Source organism: Phalangium opilio, unplaced genomic scaffold, assembly GCF_054372755.1.
Source record: "Phalangium opilio isolate 3A_F unplaced genomic scaffold, DU_Popi_V2 ptg000077l_1, whole genome shotgun sequence".
Taxonomy (NCBI): Eukaryota; Metazoa; Arthropoda; class Arachnida; order Opiliones; family Phalangiidae; genus Phalangium; species Phalangium opilio.
The window spans coordinates 11,584,505-11,602,105 of NW_028324185.1; the positions used below are offsets into that span (position 1 = coordinate 11,584,505).

At 40.3% G+C, this 17,601-nt stretch overlaps 1 protein-coding gene and 1 long non-coding RNA gene across 3 annotated transcripts; one reads left to right on the plus strand and one right to left on the minus strand.

Moving 5' to 3' along the window:
- Window positions 1-3,241: 3,241 nt before the first annotated feature.
- LOC149658529 (zinc finger BED domain-containing protein 4-like) lies at window positions 3,242-5,740 on the minus strand. The gene is made up of 4 exons (XM_089844758.1): window positions 5,101-5,740; window positions 4,709-5,041; window positions 3,384-3,391; window positions 3,242-3,310 (listed from the first exon to the last, which is right to left on the minus strand). Exons 1-4 carry the CDS (start codon window positions 5,738-5,740, stop codon window positions 3,242-3,244), a joined length of 1,050 nt encoding a protein of 349 aa, XP_089700884.1.
- A 7,623-nt stretch (window positions 5,741-13,363) lies between these two features.
- Window positions 13,364-16,848, plus strand: LOC149658530 (uncharacterized). 2 transcript variants are annotated; one of them, XR_016370003.1, is made up of 3 exons: window positions 13,364-14,705; window positions 15,887-16,087; window positions 16,171-16,848. It is a non-coding gene; the product is annotated as an uncharacterized LOC149658530 (long non-coding RNA). The 2 variants fall into 2 exon arrangements; XR_016370002.1 differs by having other exon boundaries at window positions 13,364-16,087.
- The last annotated feature ends 753 nt before the right edge of the window (window positions 16,849-17,601 follow it).

Consider the following 17,601-nt stretch of genomic DNA (forward strand, 5'->3'; position numbering starts at 1 on the left):
GGCACAGAGGGGGGAGGGGGTGGCTCATTCGGAAGCTTGTTCTTCCATGGATGAGTCCACCCTACTGGAAGAATCGGATGGGACCCTTCGGGGTTCAGCCGATGCGCGTTCCAGTGGTCCTGGTGAGGGGGAGGTTCTTGGGACCGGGAGCTTGTCTGTCAGGGGGGGAGGTGCCACTAGCCCTCTCGGGACTGATGAGGTGTAGCTAGGTCCCTTCTGAACCCCTCTCTTAAGGACCATGGGGACGCTACGTGCGATTCAAATCAATCTGCACCATGGTAAGGCGGCCTCTGTGGTACTCTGCAGGAGGTTTGCTATAGAGGGTCTTGATCTGGCCCTCATACAAGAACCGTGGATTTGCCATGGCAAAATCCTCGGTCTTGACGCGGCAGGGTGACTATTTTATGACCATACTGCTGCTAGACCTAGGGCGTGTATTCTGGTTCGGAGGGATCTTTGCTGTATCTCTCTACCGCTGTACACGTCCCAGGACACGGCGGCCGTGAAGCTAGTCCTGGCCACTGGGCATGCCAAGTTGACTATCACGGCTGCCTCCGCTTACTTTGCCCACGACGCGGACTCTCTCCCGACAATTGAGGCGATCAATTTGGTCGATCAATGTGAATAGAGAGGGAACAAACTAATCATTGGCTGCGACGCCAACGCTCATCACATCACGTGGGGCAGTTCTGACTGCAACAGGAGAGGTGATGATTTACTAGAATATTTAGTTGGTTTTAAACTCCATATTCTTAATCAAAACAATGAACCTACTTTTGTTACTTCTAATAGAAGAGAGGTCATTGACCTCACGCTAGCCACGGAAAACCTCGTGTCTTCCGTGTCTAACTGGCATGTGTCTAATGAGCCGTCTCTGTCGGATCATAGGCACATCTGCTTTACTGTCGCGACTACCTCTGTCCCGGTGGGGACGGAGATACGCAATCCAAAACGGACCAATAGCCCCTTCCAAAAAGTTTGACTGCCTCCCCAGTAGCACAAGCCTTCCGCATAACAGTCGGTTAAAGGTCGAATAGTCGGTTTACGGTCCAGTCGGCTGTACCATGCTTATTCCGACACTTTTCCGACTCATGAAGCTGACTACTTCTTTTAGTTGGCAATGCCGACATCTATCTGACAGTTGGAATTGAGATGGTTTAAAGTAGGCTTGCCTACCGTCTAGAAAATTCCAACTTATTTTTTGCCAATTGATTACCGACTTTCTCACGCTAGTCGGTATGGTGACGTTTAAGAAGAGTAAATTTAAAAGCAAAGTTATTCTTAGGCCGTTTAGTAACCGACATTTATCCGACAGTTGGAACTGTGGTGGTTTGAAGTAGGCTTGGCTACCGTCTAGAAAATTCCCACACATTTTTTGCCAATTGATTACCAACTCCCTCGCGCTAGTCGGTATTGTGAAGTTTAAGAAGAGTAAATTTAAAAGCAAAGTTATTCTTAGGCCGTTTAGTAACCGACATTTATCCGACAGTTGGAACTGTGGTGGTTTGAAGTAGGCTTGCCTACCGTCTAGAAATTTCCAACACATTTTTTGCCAATTGATTGTTGGTGGGCTTTCTTTTTCCGTGGGACGGTTTTTTTGACTTTTACTATTCCGCATATGCCTCCAAAATTTTTTTCTTATATATTTAACTTATACTGTATTTCGACCCACAAGCAGAAGTTGATAATACTATATTTTTGGCAACACTAGAAACATAACGTTAACAAAAACTGCAAAGCAAGAAAACACATCTGATTTTCTAGTTTGAATTTTCCCTCCTGTAATTTCTCGGGTCAGGTGACACGCCTCTGTTCTATTGGCGTAACTAAGGTAACGCCATGCACGTCATTATCGAAGAGGGCGCTGCTAGTGCGAAAGAAAGTCAGCCTTTCCAGTATCTCTGACGCGGCTGGGTCGTTAGAATGTATAAGCGATATTTTTGTGGTTGAAAACTATTAGTTCTAGAATTGCTAACTTTTAATTTCATCGCTAAGGTTCTTTGTCACACTATATAATCTAGAAACGTCTTCGTTTGTCACGTAAGGTGTGAATTTTGTTATTGAATTATCAATTTATCTACCTCTTAGATTCAGTTTTATGCATAAGCCTATGCTTTTTACCTAGCTTCTCATCTGCTGGGAACCACACCCCTATAAAGTGAAACCAAAACTTAAACGTTTTCGTATACCTTCAGTTTCTTTGTTTTAAAATAACAGAAGCAAGTGTTTTGGGGCGCTTGGAGTTCAAAAACCTTATATATTAAGTATTTTAAAGATTTTTGGTTGTGAAAATTATACTGAATTCCAAAATAGATCTCAATATGTTTTAGTTACAAAATTGTTTATGCGGTTTCAAACATTTTAAGAGAAAATGTGTGAAATAATACCCTTTAGAATTGTATGTTTTCTTTTTTCTTAAATTAATGTGTAAATGTATATTTTTCATTAAGATTTTTGTAATTTAATAGATAGCAACTGGCCACATCGAAGATATTAACAATGAATAATAATAAATGATTTAATTGATATAAATATTATATTCGCCCTGAAAAATTTTACTTTTTGTTAAAACCAATTAGCTAGGCAGCTAATATTTCCATTCGACTAGTCGTGTAATATCGAATACATTGTTTAATATTTGAAATTGTTATAATTGATGCTCAACCTGTATGTTACTTGAAATATTCAAAGTACAAATTCTAAAGCGATTTTCATAGAAAATGTAATAATGAAATTTCAATACTAGGTATCAGTATCCTTTACTATAAGCGAATGAAGCCTCGAGTTAAGGCTTGATCGTCGCAAAACCGTTGGGCCTCGAGTTAAGTTTTGATCATCGCAAAAGCGTCGGACCTCTTGCTGACAGGCGGTTAAGTCGACTCTCAAACGTGTTGGATGAGAGTCGTATTTCATTCGTGTCGTGTAAACCAGTGGGCCGTCGTCCCACCAGGCGGACATTTCGACTCTCAAACCCTTACTCTACCAGCCCTTTACCGACGATTTACCGTTCCTATACTAAAAAGCCGCGAAATCGTCGGATTGAGCGCGGTTTTAGGTAGGCATAATGACGCCGACATATAGACGGCCAACAGTCGTTTTATAGTAGCCTCAAAACAGTAGGAAAACTGGCGGGCCGTCGTCCCTCCAGGCGGACATTTCGACTTTCAAACCATTACTCTCCCGACTTATTAGTGACTTTTAACCAACTCGTCGGTAACAGACAAAGCCGACCATGTAGGCCCTACGTCGGCAGTGCTACTAGGGCTTTTGCATCTTGTTGTTTATGTTCTTCGCGCATGCGCAATTGGAGCTAAAAATGCGAAGAATTATTTTACGAACCTTGAAATTAATCGGCTTTCGGCTCTAAGCCTTTGTGAAAATACGATGTTGGCTACGTAGTACGTACATAATATAAATTCAAATTGGAAACAAGCCCAAAAAACCGCCCAAACAAGTCAAAAATTTGGAATTCCTGCCAATATTTTAGAGAAGCAGCCCAATTGGCGGCTTTCCCGTCCAATATGGCATCCCTGCAGGCTGCAGAAGGACCCCCCCCCCGCAGCCGCACTGCAGAACGTCGCGGAGTGCAGAACGACGCGCTTGAGCGGCTCGCACTGCAGAACGACGCTCTCGAGGGATCGAGAAAATAGCGTCGTCGTCCGAGGGATCAGCCACTGGCGTATTCTCCCGGTATTACCTCTTTGGAGGTTTTAATGCCGTAAATTCGGGCGATATGCCTACAATCCGTTCTAATATTGAATTAAAAACTGTAGAAAGTAATCCCGAGTGTATTTCCGCGTTATACGGCGTAATACGCTTCACATCTTACACCCCCAGAAAGACTTTATTGCCGAGTGGCTTCTCCCTCGTCAATTGTCCCGTATAGAGACTAACATTTTTGCTCCGCCAGATGGCGTGTTCAAAAATAAAAATCACAGGGCCTGTCGAAAATTGTAGGGCTGTGCGAATAGTGGTTTTCCAAACCGAGTCGAATACGAATCGAATAGTAAATCTCCTATTCGAAATGCGAATCGAGTACTCGTTCAAACGAATATTACTCGTTTTCCAAAAAATCTAATTCGAGTATTCGTTTTTTTCAAAACGAATACTCGAAAGTTCGATTACTCGGTTTTTGTTGACGAATATTCGATTCCAAACGATTAATAGTTTTTTTTAATACATATAGCAGTTTAATGAAAGTCAGGGATATGTAGAGAAAACGGAACTTCGCTTAATAATTTAAAGAAATATAATTTTACATATTTAAATAACAATTTAAATATGTAATACAGAAAAATAATAAGAATTGAACTAGTACTTATCTTAAGACCTTAAAAATTTACTTTTCAGTTACAAGTTTGTTACTTATTTTGTACTTTCAAAATAGAAATTTATGTTCAAAATGAAAATATTATGCAGTAAACTGAATAGTGAAATTGTTTGAAACAGGAGGGTAACTTAGCTTCTCCACGAAAAAAAGAAAAATACAGTAATGGAATGGAAAATAGAAATGCAGTAATCTTGCTAATGTTATTATTAAAAAAGTTAAGGAGCGTAACTTAGCTGCTTAAAAAAATAATAGAATGGAAAATAGTAAATAAAGTAATAGTTTCTTCACTCACAACTAAGGCCCTTATAGGAGATTTTACTATTAATTCTTCTTGAAAAAGTTGTACTGATTGCGAACCAAATTTTTATGGAGAAATACAAGCTTCTACAACATTTTCAGGAAGCAATGATTTCCTCCCATCAACGATGTTTTCAAACGTTGAAAACATTTTTTCGCTTGCAACAGAACTTGCTGGAATTGAGAGGTACAACCTGGCCATTTCAGCAAGCTTTGGATATTTTTCTTTTTTCATCTTCCACCATTTAAGGATTACGTTGGTTTCCGCGTTCAAAGCGAAAGGTCCAATTGGGTCCTCTTCGAGATATAGTTTAATCATTTCAGATTCGCTTACACCAGCAGCTCTACAGATATTTTCTTTCAACTTTTGATAATACAAGTTGAAGAGTGAAGATCTTTGGCCGTATATTTCTTCTGACAAACAAAAATGTAAATAACCTTTAAATTAAGCACACTTGAAAACTATTATATACCTGAAGTGTTGATGTTCAAGTTAGCGTCACTAAACGTTTGTTCAACAGATTCGTCTTCGGTAGCTGAGTTAACTGAAAAGCTGGCAGCTTCTTCTTTAAGTAAATTGATTGCAAAATCACTGGACTCTTTATCCTTGAAAATAATCGTTTTAAAACGAGGATCCAAAAGCATTGATAGAAGGTAAAGCTTGTTTTGTCTCAAGTCCGGAAATCTGCGTCTTAAACTTTGCAACAAGGTTTTTGACTCATCTTCAGAACAGAATGGTGGAGTAGTGAGAGATATTTCCAAACTATCAAGAATCACATAAATCAGGGACAATGTAGGGTAAAGAGTTCCACTTATTTGGACTGTTGCTTCCTCGAAAGTCTTCAGAATGGAAACAAGATTAGAGACCTTGTTCCATTCCAATCCTGTTAAGTTGTCAATTTTTGTGTTAGAAGATAACTCCATTGATAGTGGCTCCTTTATTTCGAGAAGTCTTTTCAACGTGTAATATGTCGAATTCCATCTAGTTGGAACATCTTGAATGACCTTGAGTGGTTTTAAAATTAAACTCTTCTGCCTTAACTTAAGGCTCTCATTTGCAACGTAACTCATTTTAAAATGGCCAACAATTCTTCGGCATTTGCTCGAAGGCATAGATGGCCTTAGTTTCAAATCATTTAAAGTGGTTTTCATTCATTCGAGAATGTTTTCACCCGTGTTGTTGAGTGAACGAATAGCAATTAAGTGTGAGTTCCCTCATTTCAAAATCTCTGGTGATGAAGTGACTAGTGAGTGACATATAAGAGTCCAATGCACTTGAACTCCAAAAATCAGTTGTGAATGACATTGATTGAATTCCTTCAGTATGATTAACAATTCCTTGAATGCTTTTAATATCTTCATTGACCAAGTTTTTGACTTGTGCGTACAGCTCTGGTATTATTTTTCTTGAGAATGTGGTTCGTGAAGAGGGCTCATACTGTGGTTCCATAGTATGAAGCACTTTCAGGAAACCCTTCCTTTCCACAATTGAATACGGTTGCATGTCAACGGCCATCAAGTATTCGTAATTGATTTTGCTTTAGGGTGCTCAGATTGCCACTTCTGACTCTTCTCAAAAAGTGAAACGACGTTTTCAATCTGGGAACTTGGTTCTACTTGTGCTCCTTGACTAGTTGATTTCTTTTTCTTGGCCAACTGTTGCTCTTCTATCATTTTGTAGCTCAACGAATGTTTCAATTTTAGATGGTTTAGCATCGAACTCGTACTGTTGTCTATCCTTTTCAGTTCTTTTCCGCAACCTTCAATTTTGCATTTGGTAATGAAAGTGCCACTTACTGTACCACAATTTTCAAAGAAAGCCCATACACCACTCCTGTTTTTTCTTGTGCCGTCGGAACAAGTGTTAGCAGGCACTTCTGTCTCCAAAAGGTTACACGAAGCTAGTGTTGAATTAGCAGACTGGTCTTCTTCAATGTCATCCTCGTTTGATTTGCGACAACGCTTCGCCATTTTTTAGATTTTTTCAAATAGGAGTTAAAGCTTTAATTCAGTTTTAACATAACCTAAGATGGCGAGTTGCTGAACAGGCGACCGACAACTACTTTGCTCCTTTAACTTCTAGTTCTAGTTCCCAGAGTTTTAGTAGTAGAATGGAATTTATTTTTTCCGTTCTCTTTTGGTTCCCACGAGTTTAGTATAGAATGAAATTTCCCACGCTAAGACCTTGGAGGAAAGAGATGAGATGGAGTCACATGATGATAATGTACGATCTGCGGCATTAAGTATATATTTTGCCGTTAGGTAGGGACGTAGGGTCAAGGTAAAGGGACTCTGGGAAAACTCTGACACGCTCCTACCGAAACGGTGAATATGCTGGGAGGACTTCGTTTCCGTAGTTGAAGGTAGAGAGGTCAGGCATTATTCCATATCAACTACTTCCTCCAAGCAAAGACTGGATATAGCAAGAGAGAAAAACCGAACACCGCGATCTGCGCAATCGCGTTGAAATTCCAAAAATAAACGCTTGAAATACATTAGGTCTACTACAATACCTCTTTTCATTTACGAAGATAAAAGGATTTTGAACATTTTACAACTCTTTTACATATTTACATAACGTATTCTACTAAATTAAATTCTATAAGCCCAATCTGTCCGGTATGATTCTCAACCGGGATGATCGACGTAGTGACTGATTTTGGGTATCAATGTCCGGCGGTTTGTTTGTGGAACCTCTCTTTCCTTCTGTATCTGCTGTGGTTAAATGGCTCTCTGGTTTGGCCAATGAGACTAACGGCTGGGCGACCGGAAGCAACGAGTGGGCAACCGGAACCGACGAGTGGGCAACCGGAACCGACGAGTGGGCAACCGGAACCGACGAGTGGGCAACTGGAACCGACGAGTGGGCAACCGGAACCGACGAGTGGGCAACCGGAACCGACGAGTGGGCAACCGGAACCGACGACTGGGCAACCGGAACCGACGACTGGGCAACCGGAACCGACGACTGGGCAACCGGAACCGACGACTGGGCAACCGGAACCGTGTCGTACCTTTTCCGTATCTGGTCGCGGTGTCTTCTTAATGTGCCTCGAAGCGTTTCTATGTCGTACATCGTAGTTCCTGTTTTCCCGTTTATTCTGCCCTTAATCCATTTGGATCCTTTGCCGTAGTTCCTAGCATATACTGTTTCCCCTTCCTTGAAGGAGTCGGTGTTTGGTTCTTGATTCTTTTGTTCCATTTCATCGTTTTGGGGATGAATCAAGTCCAGCCGTGTCCTCATTTTTCTCCCGAACATCAATTCTGCCGGTGATTTCCCTGTGGCTGTTGGTGTTCTCCTGTGGTTCATCAGAAATCTGGCCAATCATGTGTTTAGGCTTCCGGACCCATTTTCTTCCAACCCCTTTTTTATCAAATGGACCGCTTCGAGCTTCTCTCCGGATATCTTCTTCAACGCACTTTTGACCGTCCTTACGTTACGCTCCGCGAGCCCGTTCGACTGAGGATGATAAGGTGCCGTTAGTACGTGCCGTATCGCGTTCTTTGGTGTGAATTCCTTGAATTCATTGCTGCTGAAACACGTGGCGTTGTCTGACACTATGGTGACGGGTAGACCGAATCTCGCAAATATTTGTCGAAGTGATTCAGTAACGGTCAAGGTGGACGTTGTGTTACAAATGGATACCTCTATCCATTTGGAGTAGGAGTCTACGACTATTAGCTGGTATTTCCCTTCCATGGGACCAGCGAAGTCTACGTGTATTCGGGTCCACGGTGCTTCTGTTTCTCTCCATGTTGATAACTTCTGGGCAGGCATCGGGGCATGTTCTTGGCAGACTGGGCACTGTTTGACTGTCTGTTCTAATAGAGCATCAAGTCCTGGCCACCAAACTTTCGACCGGGCTACTGCTTTCATGTGCGTCATTCCTCGATGTGTTCCGTGCAGCTCTCTTATGATTGCCTCTTGGTATGTTTGTGGTACGATGACCCGATTGTTCCAAAGGAGGATGTCGTTGGTCATGGATATTTCATCCTTGCGTCTTTGATATTCCTTTAAATCTTTAGATGTCGTTCTCGGCCATCCCCTTTTCGTGAACTGGAGGATTTGTTTCAGCAGTGGATCATTTAAAGTTGAGTGTCTGATGTCCTCGCTGGTAACAGCAAAGGATTCGCTGAAGGTTGACATGTAGAAAACATGCTCCTCCGGTATAGGCGTTTTGAACTCGGGTGTTGCCAACGGTAACCGGCTTAGGGCATCGGCATTCGCGTGATGTATTCCCTTCTTGTATCGGATTTCGTAATGGTAGGCTGATAGCGTCAATGCCCATCGTTGTATTCTTGCCGCTGCCATTATAGGTATGTTTTTGTTTTCCGCAAAAAGGGTTATGAGTGGCTGATGATCCGTCAGCAAAGTGAATTTCCGGCCCAGCAAATAGTTCTTGAATTTCGCTACGCCGAATACAATGGCCAGTGCTTCTCTCTCGATATGTGGATAGTTTCTTTCAGCTTTCGTGAGTGATCTCGATGTGAAGGCTATGGGTTGCTCTTGGCCTTTTTCGTCCAAATGGGATATTACCGTGCCAATGCCATACGGTGATGCGTCACATACAAGGACGACCGGCTTGTCCTGGTCGTAGTGGACCAGTACATTTGAGGTATGCAGTGCTGTTTTGGCGTCTTTGAATGCTTGTTTTTGCTGTTCGTTCCATTCCCAATTTCTTCCTTTCTCCAGTAGTTGGTGCAAGGGGGCTAACCTCGTTGATACGTTCGGGATAAATCTTCGGTAGTACCCTAGCAATCCAAGGAATGACCGCAGTTGCTCAACATTTATAGGTTCCGGCGCGTCTGATATTGCTTTGGTTTTGTCGTCCAATGGGTGTAAACCTTCTTCGTCTATACGATGTCCGAGGATCTCGACCGTTTTCTGGAGGAATTGACATTTTTCCTTGCGCAACTTTAATCCAGCCGTTTCCAGTGCGTCTAGGACTGCCTCTAGTCTTTCCAAGTGTTCTTCCACCGTTCTTCCACCGTTCTTCCGCCTATTGGAATGTCATCCTGAAAGACTGCTGTTCCTTTTAGTCCTTGTACAACCAATTCGATGTGTCTCTGGAAGAGTGCGGAGGCTGATGCCACTCCATATGGTAAGCGGTTAGGTTGGTACAATCCTTTGTGTGTGTTGATGACCACGATTTTTTTTGATTCGTCATCAAGTTCCAATTGTGTGTATGCTTCTCTTAGGTCCAATTTGGAGAAGTAATTACATCCCGTCATTTCAGCAAATATGTCTTCGGCTCGCGGTAAGGGGTATTGTTCTACGTCGATGACCTGGTTTGCCGTCGTTTTATAGTCCCCGCAGACCCTGAGACTTTTAGTTGGCTTCACCAACGGTACTATAGGCGATGCATACTCTGAGTGTGGTACGCTCTCAATGATGCCTTCCCTTTCTAAACGTGTGAGTTCTTCGTCCAGTTTCTCTCTCATCGCATATGGTACTGGCCGAGCCTTGCAGAACTTTGGTTTGGCATTTCGTTTGACATGAAGATGCACCTTGACTCCCTTCAACCGCCCTAATCCTGGAGTGAATAGCTCTTGATGCTTACGCAATATGTTCTTCAACGCTTCGTTCTCTGTTTCGATATGATCCACCTTCAGAGTGCGTGTGTCCAGACTAGTCCTCAAGATGTCCAACTTGGAGAAGATCCATTGTCTACCAACGATCCTTCATAGATCAGCAACGGTAGTGTCTCGATTCTGCTGTCAAATTCCACTTTGACGTTAGTTTTCCCCAGAATCTTCACTTTATGTCCTGAGAATGAGGTGAGGTTGTTGTGGAATGGTTCTAGTTTTAAATTGTGTCCGTCCATCGTGAATTTTGCTTCAGGCATAAGAGAGTACGCCGACCCGGTGTCCAGTTCCATCTGGATGGGGAAATTGTTGATGCGGCACGTGATATGTATAGGATCCATGGCTTGACTATGAGTCGGGAAGTTGCCAGCTTTAATGTGATACATCGAGTATTCGCTGGGTGTCTCGCCGTGCTCGAGGGTACATGGTTGGATGGTGTGAACCGTTTCGTGCTGTTCGGATAGTGGCATGATGCTGTGTACTTCGCGGTGGGAATTCGTTCTGGCTCCTCTGCGGCAGGCTCTTTGCAAATGACCCTTCTTCCTGCAATTGTCGCAAGTGTACTCCTTGTATGGGCAATGTATCGCTTGGTGCTCGTACGATAGGCATCTCATACATTCCGTGGGTCTACGTGATAGTGTTTTATCCGACCGTCTGGCTGGCCGGCCTTTATGTTCTTCCCGTTGCGATATTTTGTTGATTGCATCCATGTGGTTTCCATTTTTGCCCTTAATCTCCTGTGTGCTTTTAGCTGCTGCCTCGATTGATTGCGCTAGTGCTAAGGCTTGATTCAGTGATATGGAATGTTCCGAGAGGAGTCTGTTCTGAATAGTTTCGTCTTGTATGCCGCATATGAATCGATCCCGCAGCATTCGATCCAGAAATGTGCCGAAGTTGCAAAATTCCGTCATTTTGCGAAGTTCCGATAAGTACATCGTGGTGGATTCCTCCGGTAAGCGGTTGCGATTTAAGAATTTGAACGTTTCCATGATCTCCGACGGGTTGGGATTGAAGTGGGCGGATAACGTGTCTGTCAGTTCCTTCGTTGTTTTGTCCGTGACTTTGACTGGTGCCAATAATCCCCGCAGAAGACTGTACGTGGGACCACCAATGGCCGTCAGGAACATCGCCCTCTTATTACCCTCCATTTCTTCCGTGTCGATGTCATTGGCTGTGAAAAGCAGCTCTAATCTCTCGGAGTAGACTGCCCACGTCTGCGATGACTCGTGAAATGGGTCGACTTTGCCAAACATAGACATGCTGATTTCTTTGGTCGTTTTCTTTTAAGCGTTGGAAAGTGGAAGTCCCCCACAACGTGGTGAATAAGTTCTTCGTGTAGTTATGGCGATTCGTACTGGTCACAATTATCACGATCTCGCCTCCGTCGCCATTGTTGTGTCTGTTGCTTAAAGTAATCACGACTGGTTTTAAATCAACGTTTATTTATTTGGTTCTATGTTTTAGTGCAATACACCGCACGCGTCTCTGTACAATATTTACATCTAGCCGTGACCCGTCAACTGATAACTTTAAGCCCGTCTGCCCCTGTTTATATACGTTGCTCGTTATCAGTTTTGGTCTACTGTTGTTATCTCTCGCCCAGGTCTACTATATATATTTTTTACATTAGGTCTACTACAGACATGTGACCATAGTTCCTCCCATTTTTAATCGAATACTCGTTTTATATTCGAATTTAACCCCATGAAAACGATTACTCGGTTAAGGAAACAATATTCGTATTTAAATCGGTTATTCGAATTTCTTTTCGAATAATCGTTTTGTAATTCGAATACTCGTTTTTCCCCAAATGTCAAATTCGATTCGTCGAAGCGATTACTCGATTCGAATTAAACGAATACTATTCGAAAATACGAGTATTCGCACAGCCCTAAGTATAGGTCACCATTGAATAAGTGAGTAGCAACTCGAGTGAGCTTAAAAATCGCCAATGATTTAGCGAATAGCCCCTAGACCCCCTTTTGAAATCGCCTATGGATAGCCCCCTATAGACTGCTTTGACGCGTAAGCGTTTGAAAGAGAATTTTTCTTAGGGTTACGAATAGGAAATACGTAAGCGATTGAAATGAATTTGGTTTAGGGTTTCGTTTTCGATGTGCATCAAACGATGTAGTGAAAAACCATGGATAAAGAATGCGCTTCACCTTGAAATTTTATTATCACGACGCTACAGGATCGCCAACTCCCTATCTCGAACTACAGCTTATTCCGTATATACTCTGTTACAACAACGGTTGTCAGCACCTAGTTCGCCATGTAATTTAGCTTTGCGCCTGCTGAGAAGAGACTAAAACACTTCGGGATATTTTAAACGATTTTAAATCCTGAAGATCCTGAAGTTTTTCGACTCTTGACAGCACGTACATGGCTAGGTTACATCGAGATATAGGTTTGCGATTGCTGACAACCGATGTTGTAGTTCATTGTCCGTATTGGAGGATGTAAGTTCTGATTTACCCTAACATAATAGCCGAAAACCTCATCCACAGACTCATTTTGTTTTTGTCGCCTATTAAGTAATTCTATCCTAACCTTTGCCTCTTCAGCCTCTATTTAATAATGACGTTTTAGTCTCCCTTTAAACGCTGGCCATTCTTTATTTTGGGGGAAAGGTCGAAACCAATATAGAGCATTTTCCCTCATAAAAAGGAGCATAAATAGCATTTTGTCATCTTCGCTGATTTTGTGGAATCTTACATATTCGTCAAAGTTTCTGAGGAATTCCGGAACGCTTTCATTTTTCCTGCCGTAAAAAGCTAACCATTCCTGGGGCTCTAGACCTCTGACGGCGCCTTGCTTATAGCCATTTTTGATAAGGATTGCAGAACCGATGCTAAAAATGCGGCTTGCTGAGCACCTCCACTATTTGGAGCGCTTTGTTGTGGTGGTGGGTTGGATGTCCCGGTTGAATGGCTAGGGTTTTGTGTGCCCTGAGGCTGAAAGCTAGGTGGAGACTGGGGAATTCCTTATGGAATCTGGGAGCATTTGTATATACAACCGAACTACTACGTGGAATTGCCCCACAGGGAGAGGTAGTAGTCACTGTTATTGTCGGAATATTCGCAGTTGACGTGGCTTTAGGTATAACGTGCCTTGAGTGAACCCAACTATTCTACAGGGCCGGTTTTTTAACGAAATGGTCATAGGTCATACGGGAAAAGTATAGCGAAGTTAGTTTTCGCAATACTTCTAAATTAACAAGCATTTATTAAATGGGAAACTTACGTGTTTCGATTTTTAATTAATGAATTCTAATTTTTGTAATTTAACTAATTAAGATAGTACGTCAAAAAATTACTTTTGGGCCAGAAGTCAGCCTAACCTTATAGCACGCTTAAACCTAATTCTACATTTCGTTCTCGTTGACAACTAGAAGGGCCTAGGTTTGTGGGTGCTAACAAGTTACGTTGACATATTTCAAATGTTGGCTTTCTTGCTGATTTTCCTAATTTCTTAGCAGTGGACGCTAACAAATTACTTTGGTATTTCAACCGAGCTTGAGCACCTTTATATGTATTTTCTAATTAACTGTAGCACCCTTAATAAGAAATACGTCGTTATCAGGTCGAATTTTCGTCTAGAAAAGTAATTCAGGTAAATAATTACAGTTAACAGAGGTTTTTATATCATTTAAAGTAAGTTTTTGAACGTTCTTTACGGCCAAGGCTTAAGTTGTATAGACTAATAGCACCCCATCTTATTTCCCCATAGAGCTTAATACAGTCGAAGGCAGAGGGCTGCCATTACCCTATTTTAGTTACTCTTTAAAGATTATTAAAAAGGCTGATTTCCAGCTCTCATTTGTTTTGGAATCCTGTGTATAGTCTGCTCAATTTTATGCTAGAAACATAGCCTAACCGGGTTAACACTAGGCTTTTTATGCTGTATTTACCGTGTGCGCTTCCAATAAATGGCATACCTATTCAAATTATTAACGTTTTGAAATAAAGATAATGCTTTTCACCCTGTGAAAAGATCGAAAACTTCAAAATACTACTCGTAAGATGACAAAAAGTTTAATATGTTTTCCCTACTGCAGAGTCGTGATGTTTACGTTAGCGCAGCTTAACTATTTGTTACCAACAGTGGATTTTGTTAATTCATAAATATAAGTAACAGTGGTGCTGATTAATCCAGGAGGTCAGTGTCGTTATGTAATTTAATTAGTCAAATAATTTCCATGTTTACATCAGCGCAGATTTTTCCAACGTAACCACGTCAGCAACGGAGGGTTACGTTGTTGGCTATCTCCACAGTTCACATTTATTTGTCTAAATTGCTATGAATTGTTTAGGTATTTAATTTAATTACTGTTATTGAAGCCAAAGTTGCTAAACTATAGAATCACATCATTCATTAACATATGTTATAGATGATTTTTATGTTACCGCAAATTTAGCACGTGGTATGATAAAAGTTTAACACATTGTGTTGGCAAGAATGAAAAACTCTTCTAAACTTTACAATTAAGGTGATTTGAAACTCATTTTATAAGCTAAATCAACACTGCCAAACCTCAATCGTTCATTAATTTCATCTTAATTATGTATAATTAACGTTAATTTAAACATGAAATATACATATTTGGATGAGAACTCGAGTAACTTTGAAATAAAATACTTAATTAAGATTAAAACTGCACAAGCTGTTAGTATAGCCCCATGTTTTCTATCTCATACTTAGTTAATTTAAATTATCTTTAAAGTACATTAATAGGCGCGAAATTTGAAAGTTTAAGGTAAAATAAGAGTCAAAACCCACTAAAAATTGCAATTAAGGTTAAGTATATATTGAAAGTCATTTATAACCTAAATGTACACTGCCGAAATACAATCTTACGTTAATTTTAAATCAATTAAATATAATTAACGTGAAATTAAACCAAAAATATTCATTTTTTGGATTAAAAGCTCAAATAACTTTTAAATAAACTGTTTAATTAAGATTAAAACTACCCAAGCCGTTGGTAAATCCCAATGTTTTCTATTTCACACTTCAGTTAATTTCAACTATGTTTAAAGTACATTAATTGGCGCGAAATTCAAAAGTTTAGGGTAAAATAATGACTGTGGCAAAAATGTTAAACTGCACAAAATATTCCAATTAGGGTAAAAAATTCCAATAAATTATACTTTTAAGCTTAATCCACTCTCCCGAACTGCGCTCAAATTAAGATTAAAACAACGCAAGTTTTTCGCACAGCCACAGATGTTTCCTATTTCGTTTTCGAATTAATTTAATTCATCATTAAAATACATCAAAAGCGCATAATATTTTAGAGTAATTGCAATTAAAGTTAATATTTCATTGAAACTTGTATTATAAACTAAATCCACACTAGATAAACCGTTAAATTAAACTTAATCAAGTATAATTAATGTGAAATTAACCCAAAACACGAATGTTTTTGGTAAATTCATGGATACCTTATAATTAAACTAACAAATTATAATTAAAACTACACTTATCTTTCACTCAGCCTCCATTTTCCTGTTTAATTCTTACACTTAAAAAATTTAAAATCATTTTTCCCATATTGAAAAGAGAGCCATTGAAAAGGCGCGAAATTTAAAAGTGTTTTGGGGGGAGGGGGCGGGGGTACAGTTTGTGTGCCTTTTTAACAGGAGTATTGTTACAATTGTAACACTACAGACCTTGTATTTCTAATGGAACCGGCAATACCGCAACGCTGAGCCGAAAAACCAGGATGGTAATTGTTTGGACCTATCGGGTGAGGACATTGGAGCACCAAAAACATACCGCGGTGTCACTTGTTGAACGTTAAATCGACCTTCATCACTTTAAATCCCATGACCTGCTCAATCTGGCAATCTTTGAAAACTCAACTTTGAGGTACTTCCGGTCCCTTTTGATATACAGGGTCTTCAGTGTTGGAGCTAAGTATAAGAATTACAGTAGTTAGTCTCGTTTCCTAGCAAAATGCCAACCTGTTCTAACCAGGACAAATTGGACAGGATGTTTTTTTGGGTGAAGGTCGCAGTAACGTTCAACTAAAGGCAGTGCTTTATGCCGAACGGTTTCCACACCGACAACATCCGGTGCGAAGCACCTTTTCCGACATTGGCGAGCACCTTCGTGATTTCGGTAGTGCAAGATCGTGAACGTAGAAGAGACTGTATAGTCTGTAATGAGGATATAGATTTTGACATCGTAGCACGTTTTGAAGCCAATTCATGCTAATAGTAGAGCGGTGGAACAAGAAGTTGCACTAAGCCATTCTACTGTTTGTGCCAGTTTACAAGGGCATCATTACTGGCATTATCATACCCCCTACATCAAGCCTTAACTGACGAGGATTTCCCAAGACGGCAATACCATTAGTCTTACCATGCGTCATGAGTTTACTGCTTGCAAATGTATTGCAAGACATGGACAGTCGTCTGGAAGATTGCCTAAACCACAATGGTAGAAACGTCGAATATTTACGTTGAGGTGTTTACCAAACAGTTAAGAGGTTGCAATTTGAGGCCCACGTTCTAAGACTAATCGTAGGACAGTGCTTTAAAATATTTTGTTGCATTCTCCAGTATTCTTTTTGTACCTTGTCACTCGTTGTCACTTGCATACAATAAAACATGAATTCTAAACATTTATTTACACCCTGTATAATTTAGTATGACATCACCCGTTGGCAGTATTGGGGGTTGTACATAAAGGAAGCTGTTGGTCTGATCTCGACACCACTGTATACGTATACAGTGTACGAAACAAATATTTTTCTTCCATATTTCAAATACCGTCGTTTTTAAGCTTCTTTCATAAATAAAGTGCAACATTATATGCTTATCGAAATCAATGTTATTGGATATAAGTTAAATGTAATTAACGATACTGAAGTACTTCTTTAAGCAATTAGAAATAGATCAACCCCAAATGTATGACGGTAAAGCAAACATAATTATTCAAAATTTAATTACATTAAGACTGAAGTAACAGATATTATAAAAAAACGTCTTGGTTTGGACCAAGGCCGAAAAAACAAACGATATGTGTGAGGTTTATCAATTGGCTGAAGTTTCAGATATTGCAATTTTTTTAGTTATTTTTATCCATTTAATCCTTAATCAATATTAAATTCAATCAACTGATTTTACTGTTAATCGATCTATTCCCTCTAAATTAATTGAAAAAATTACATATCTACGCTTTTTCAAGAACAATTACATTTTCCGAAAACATTTTATCATGAAATTAATTATTTTGAAGGGATTTCGTGTAAGCACTTGACGGACATAGTTTTAATTGTTGCTGGCTTGACAAATTTTCAAGTTTGCATCAAAAAAAAAAACTTAAAGTGTTAGCGACATAATTTTCGTCACCCACAAACTTATAATGCTAAAAAAATC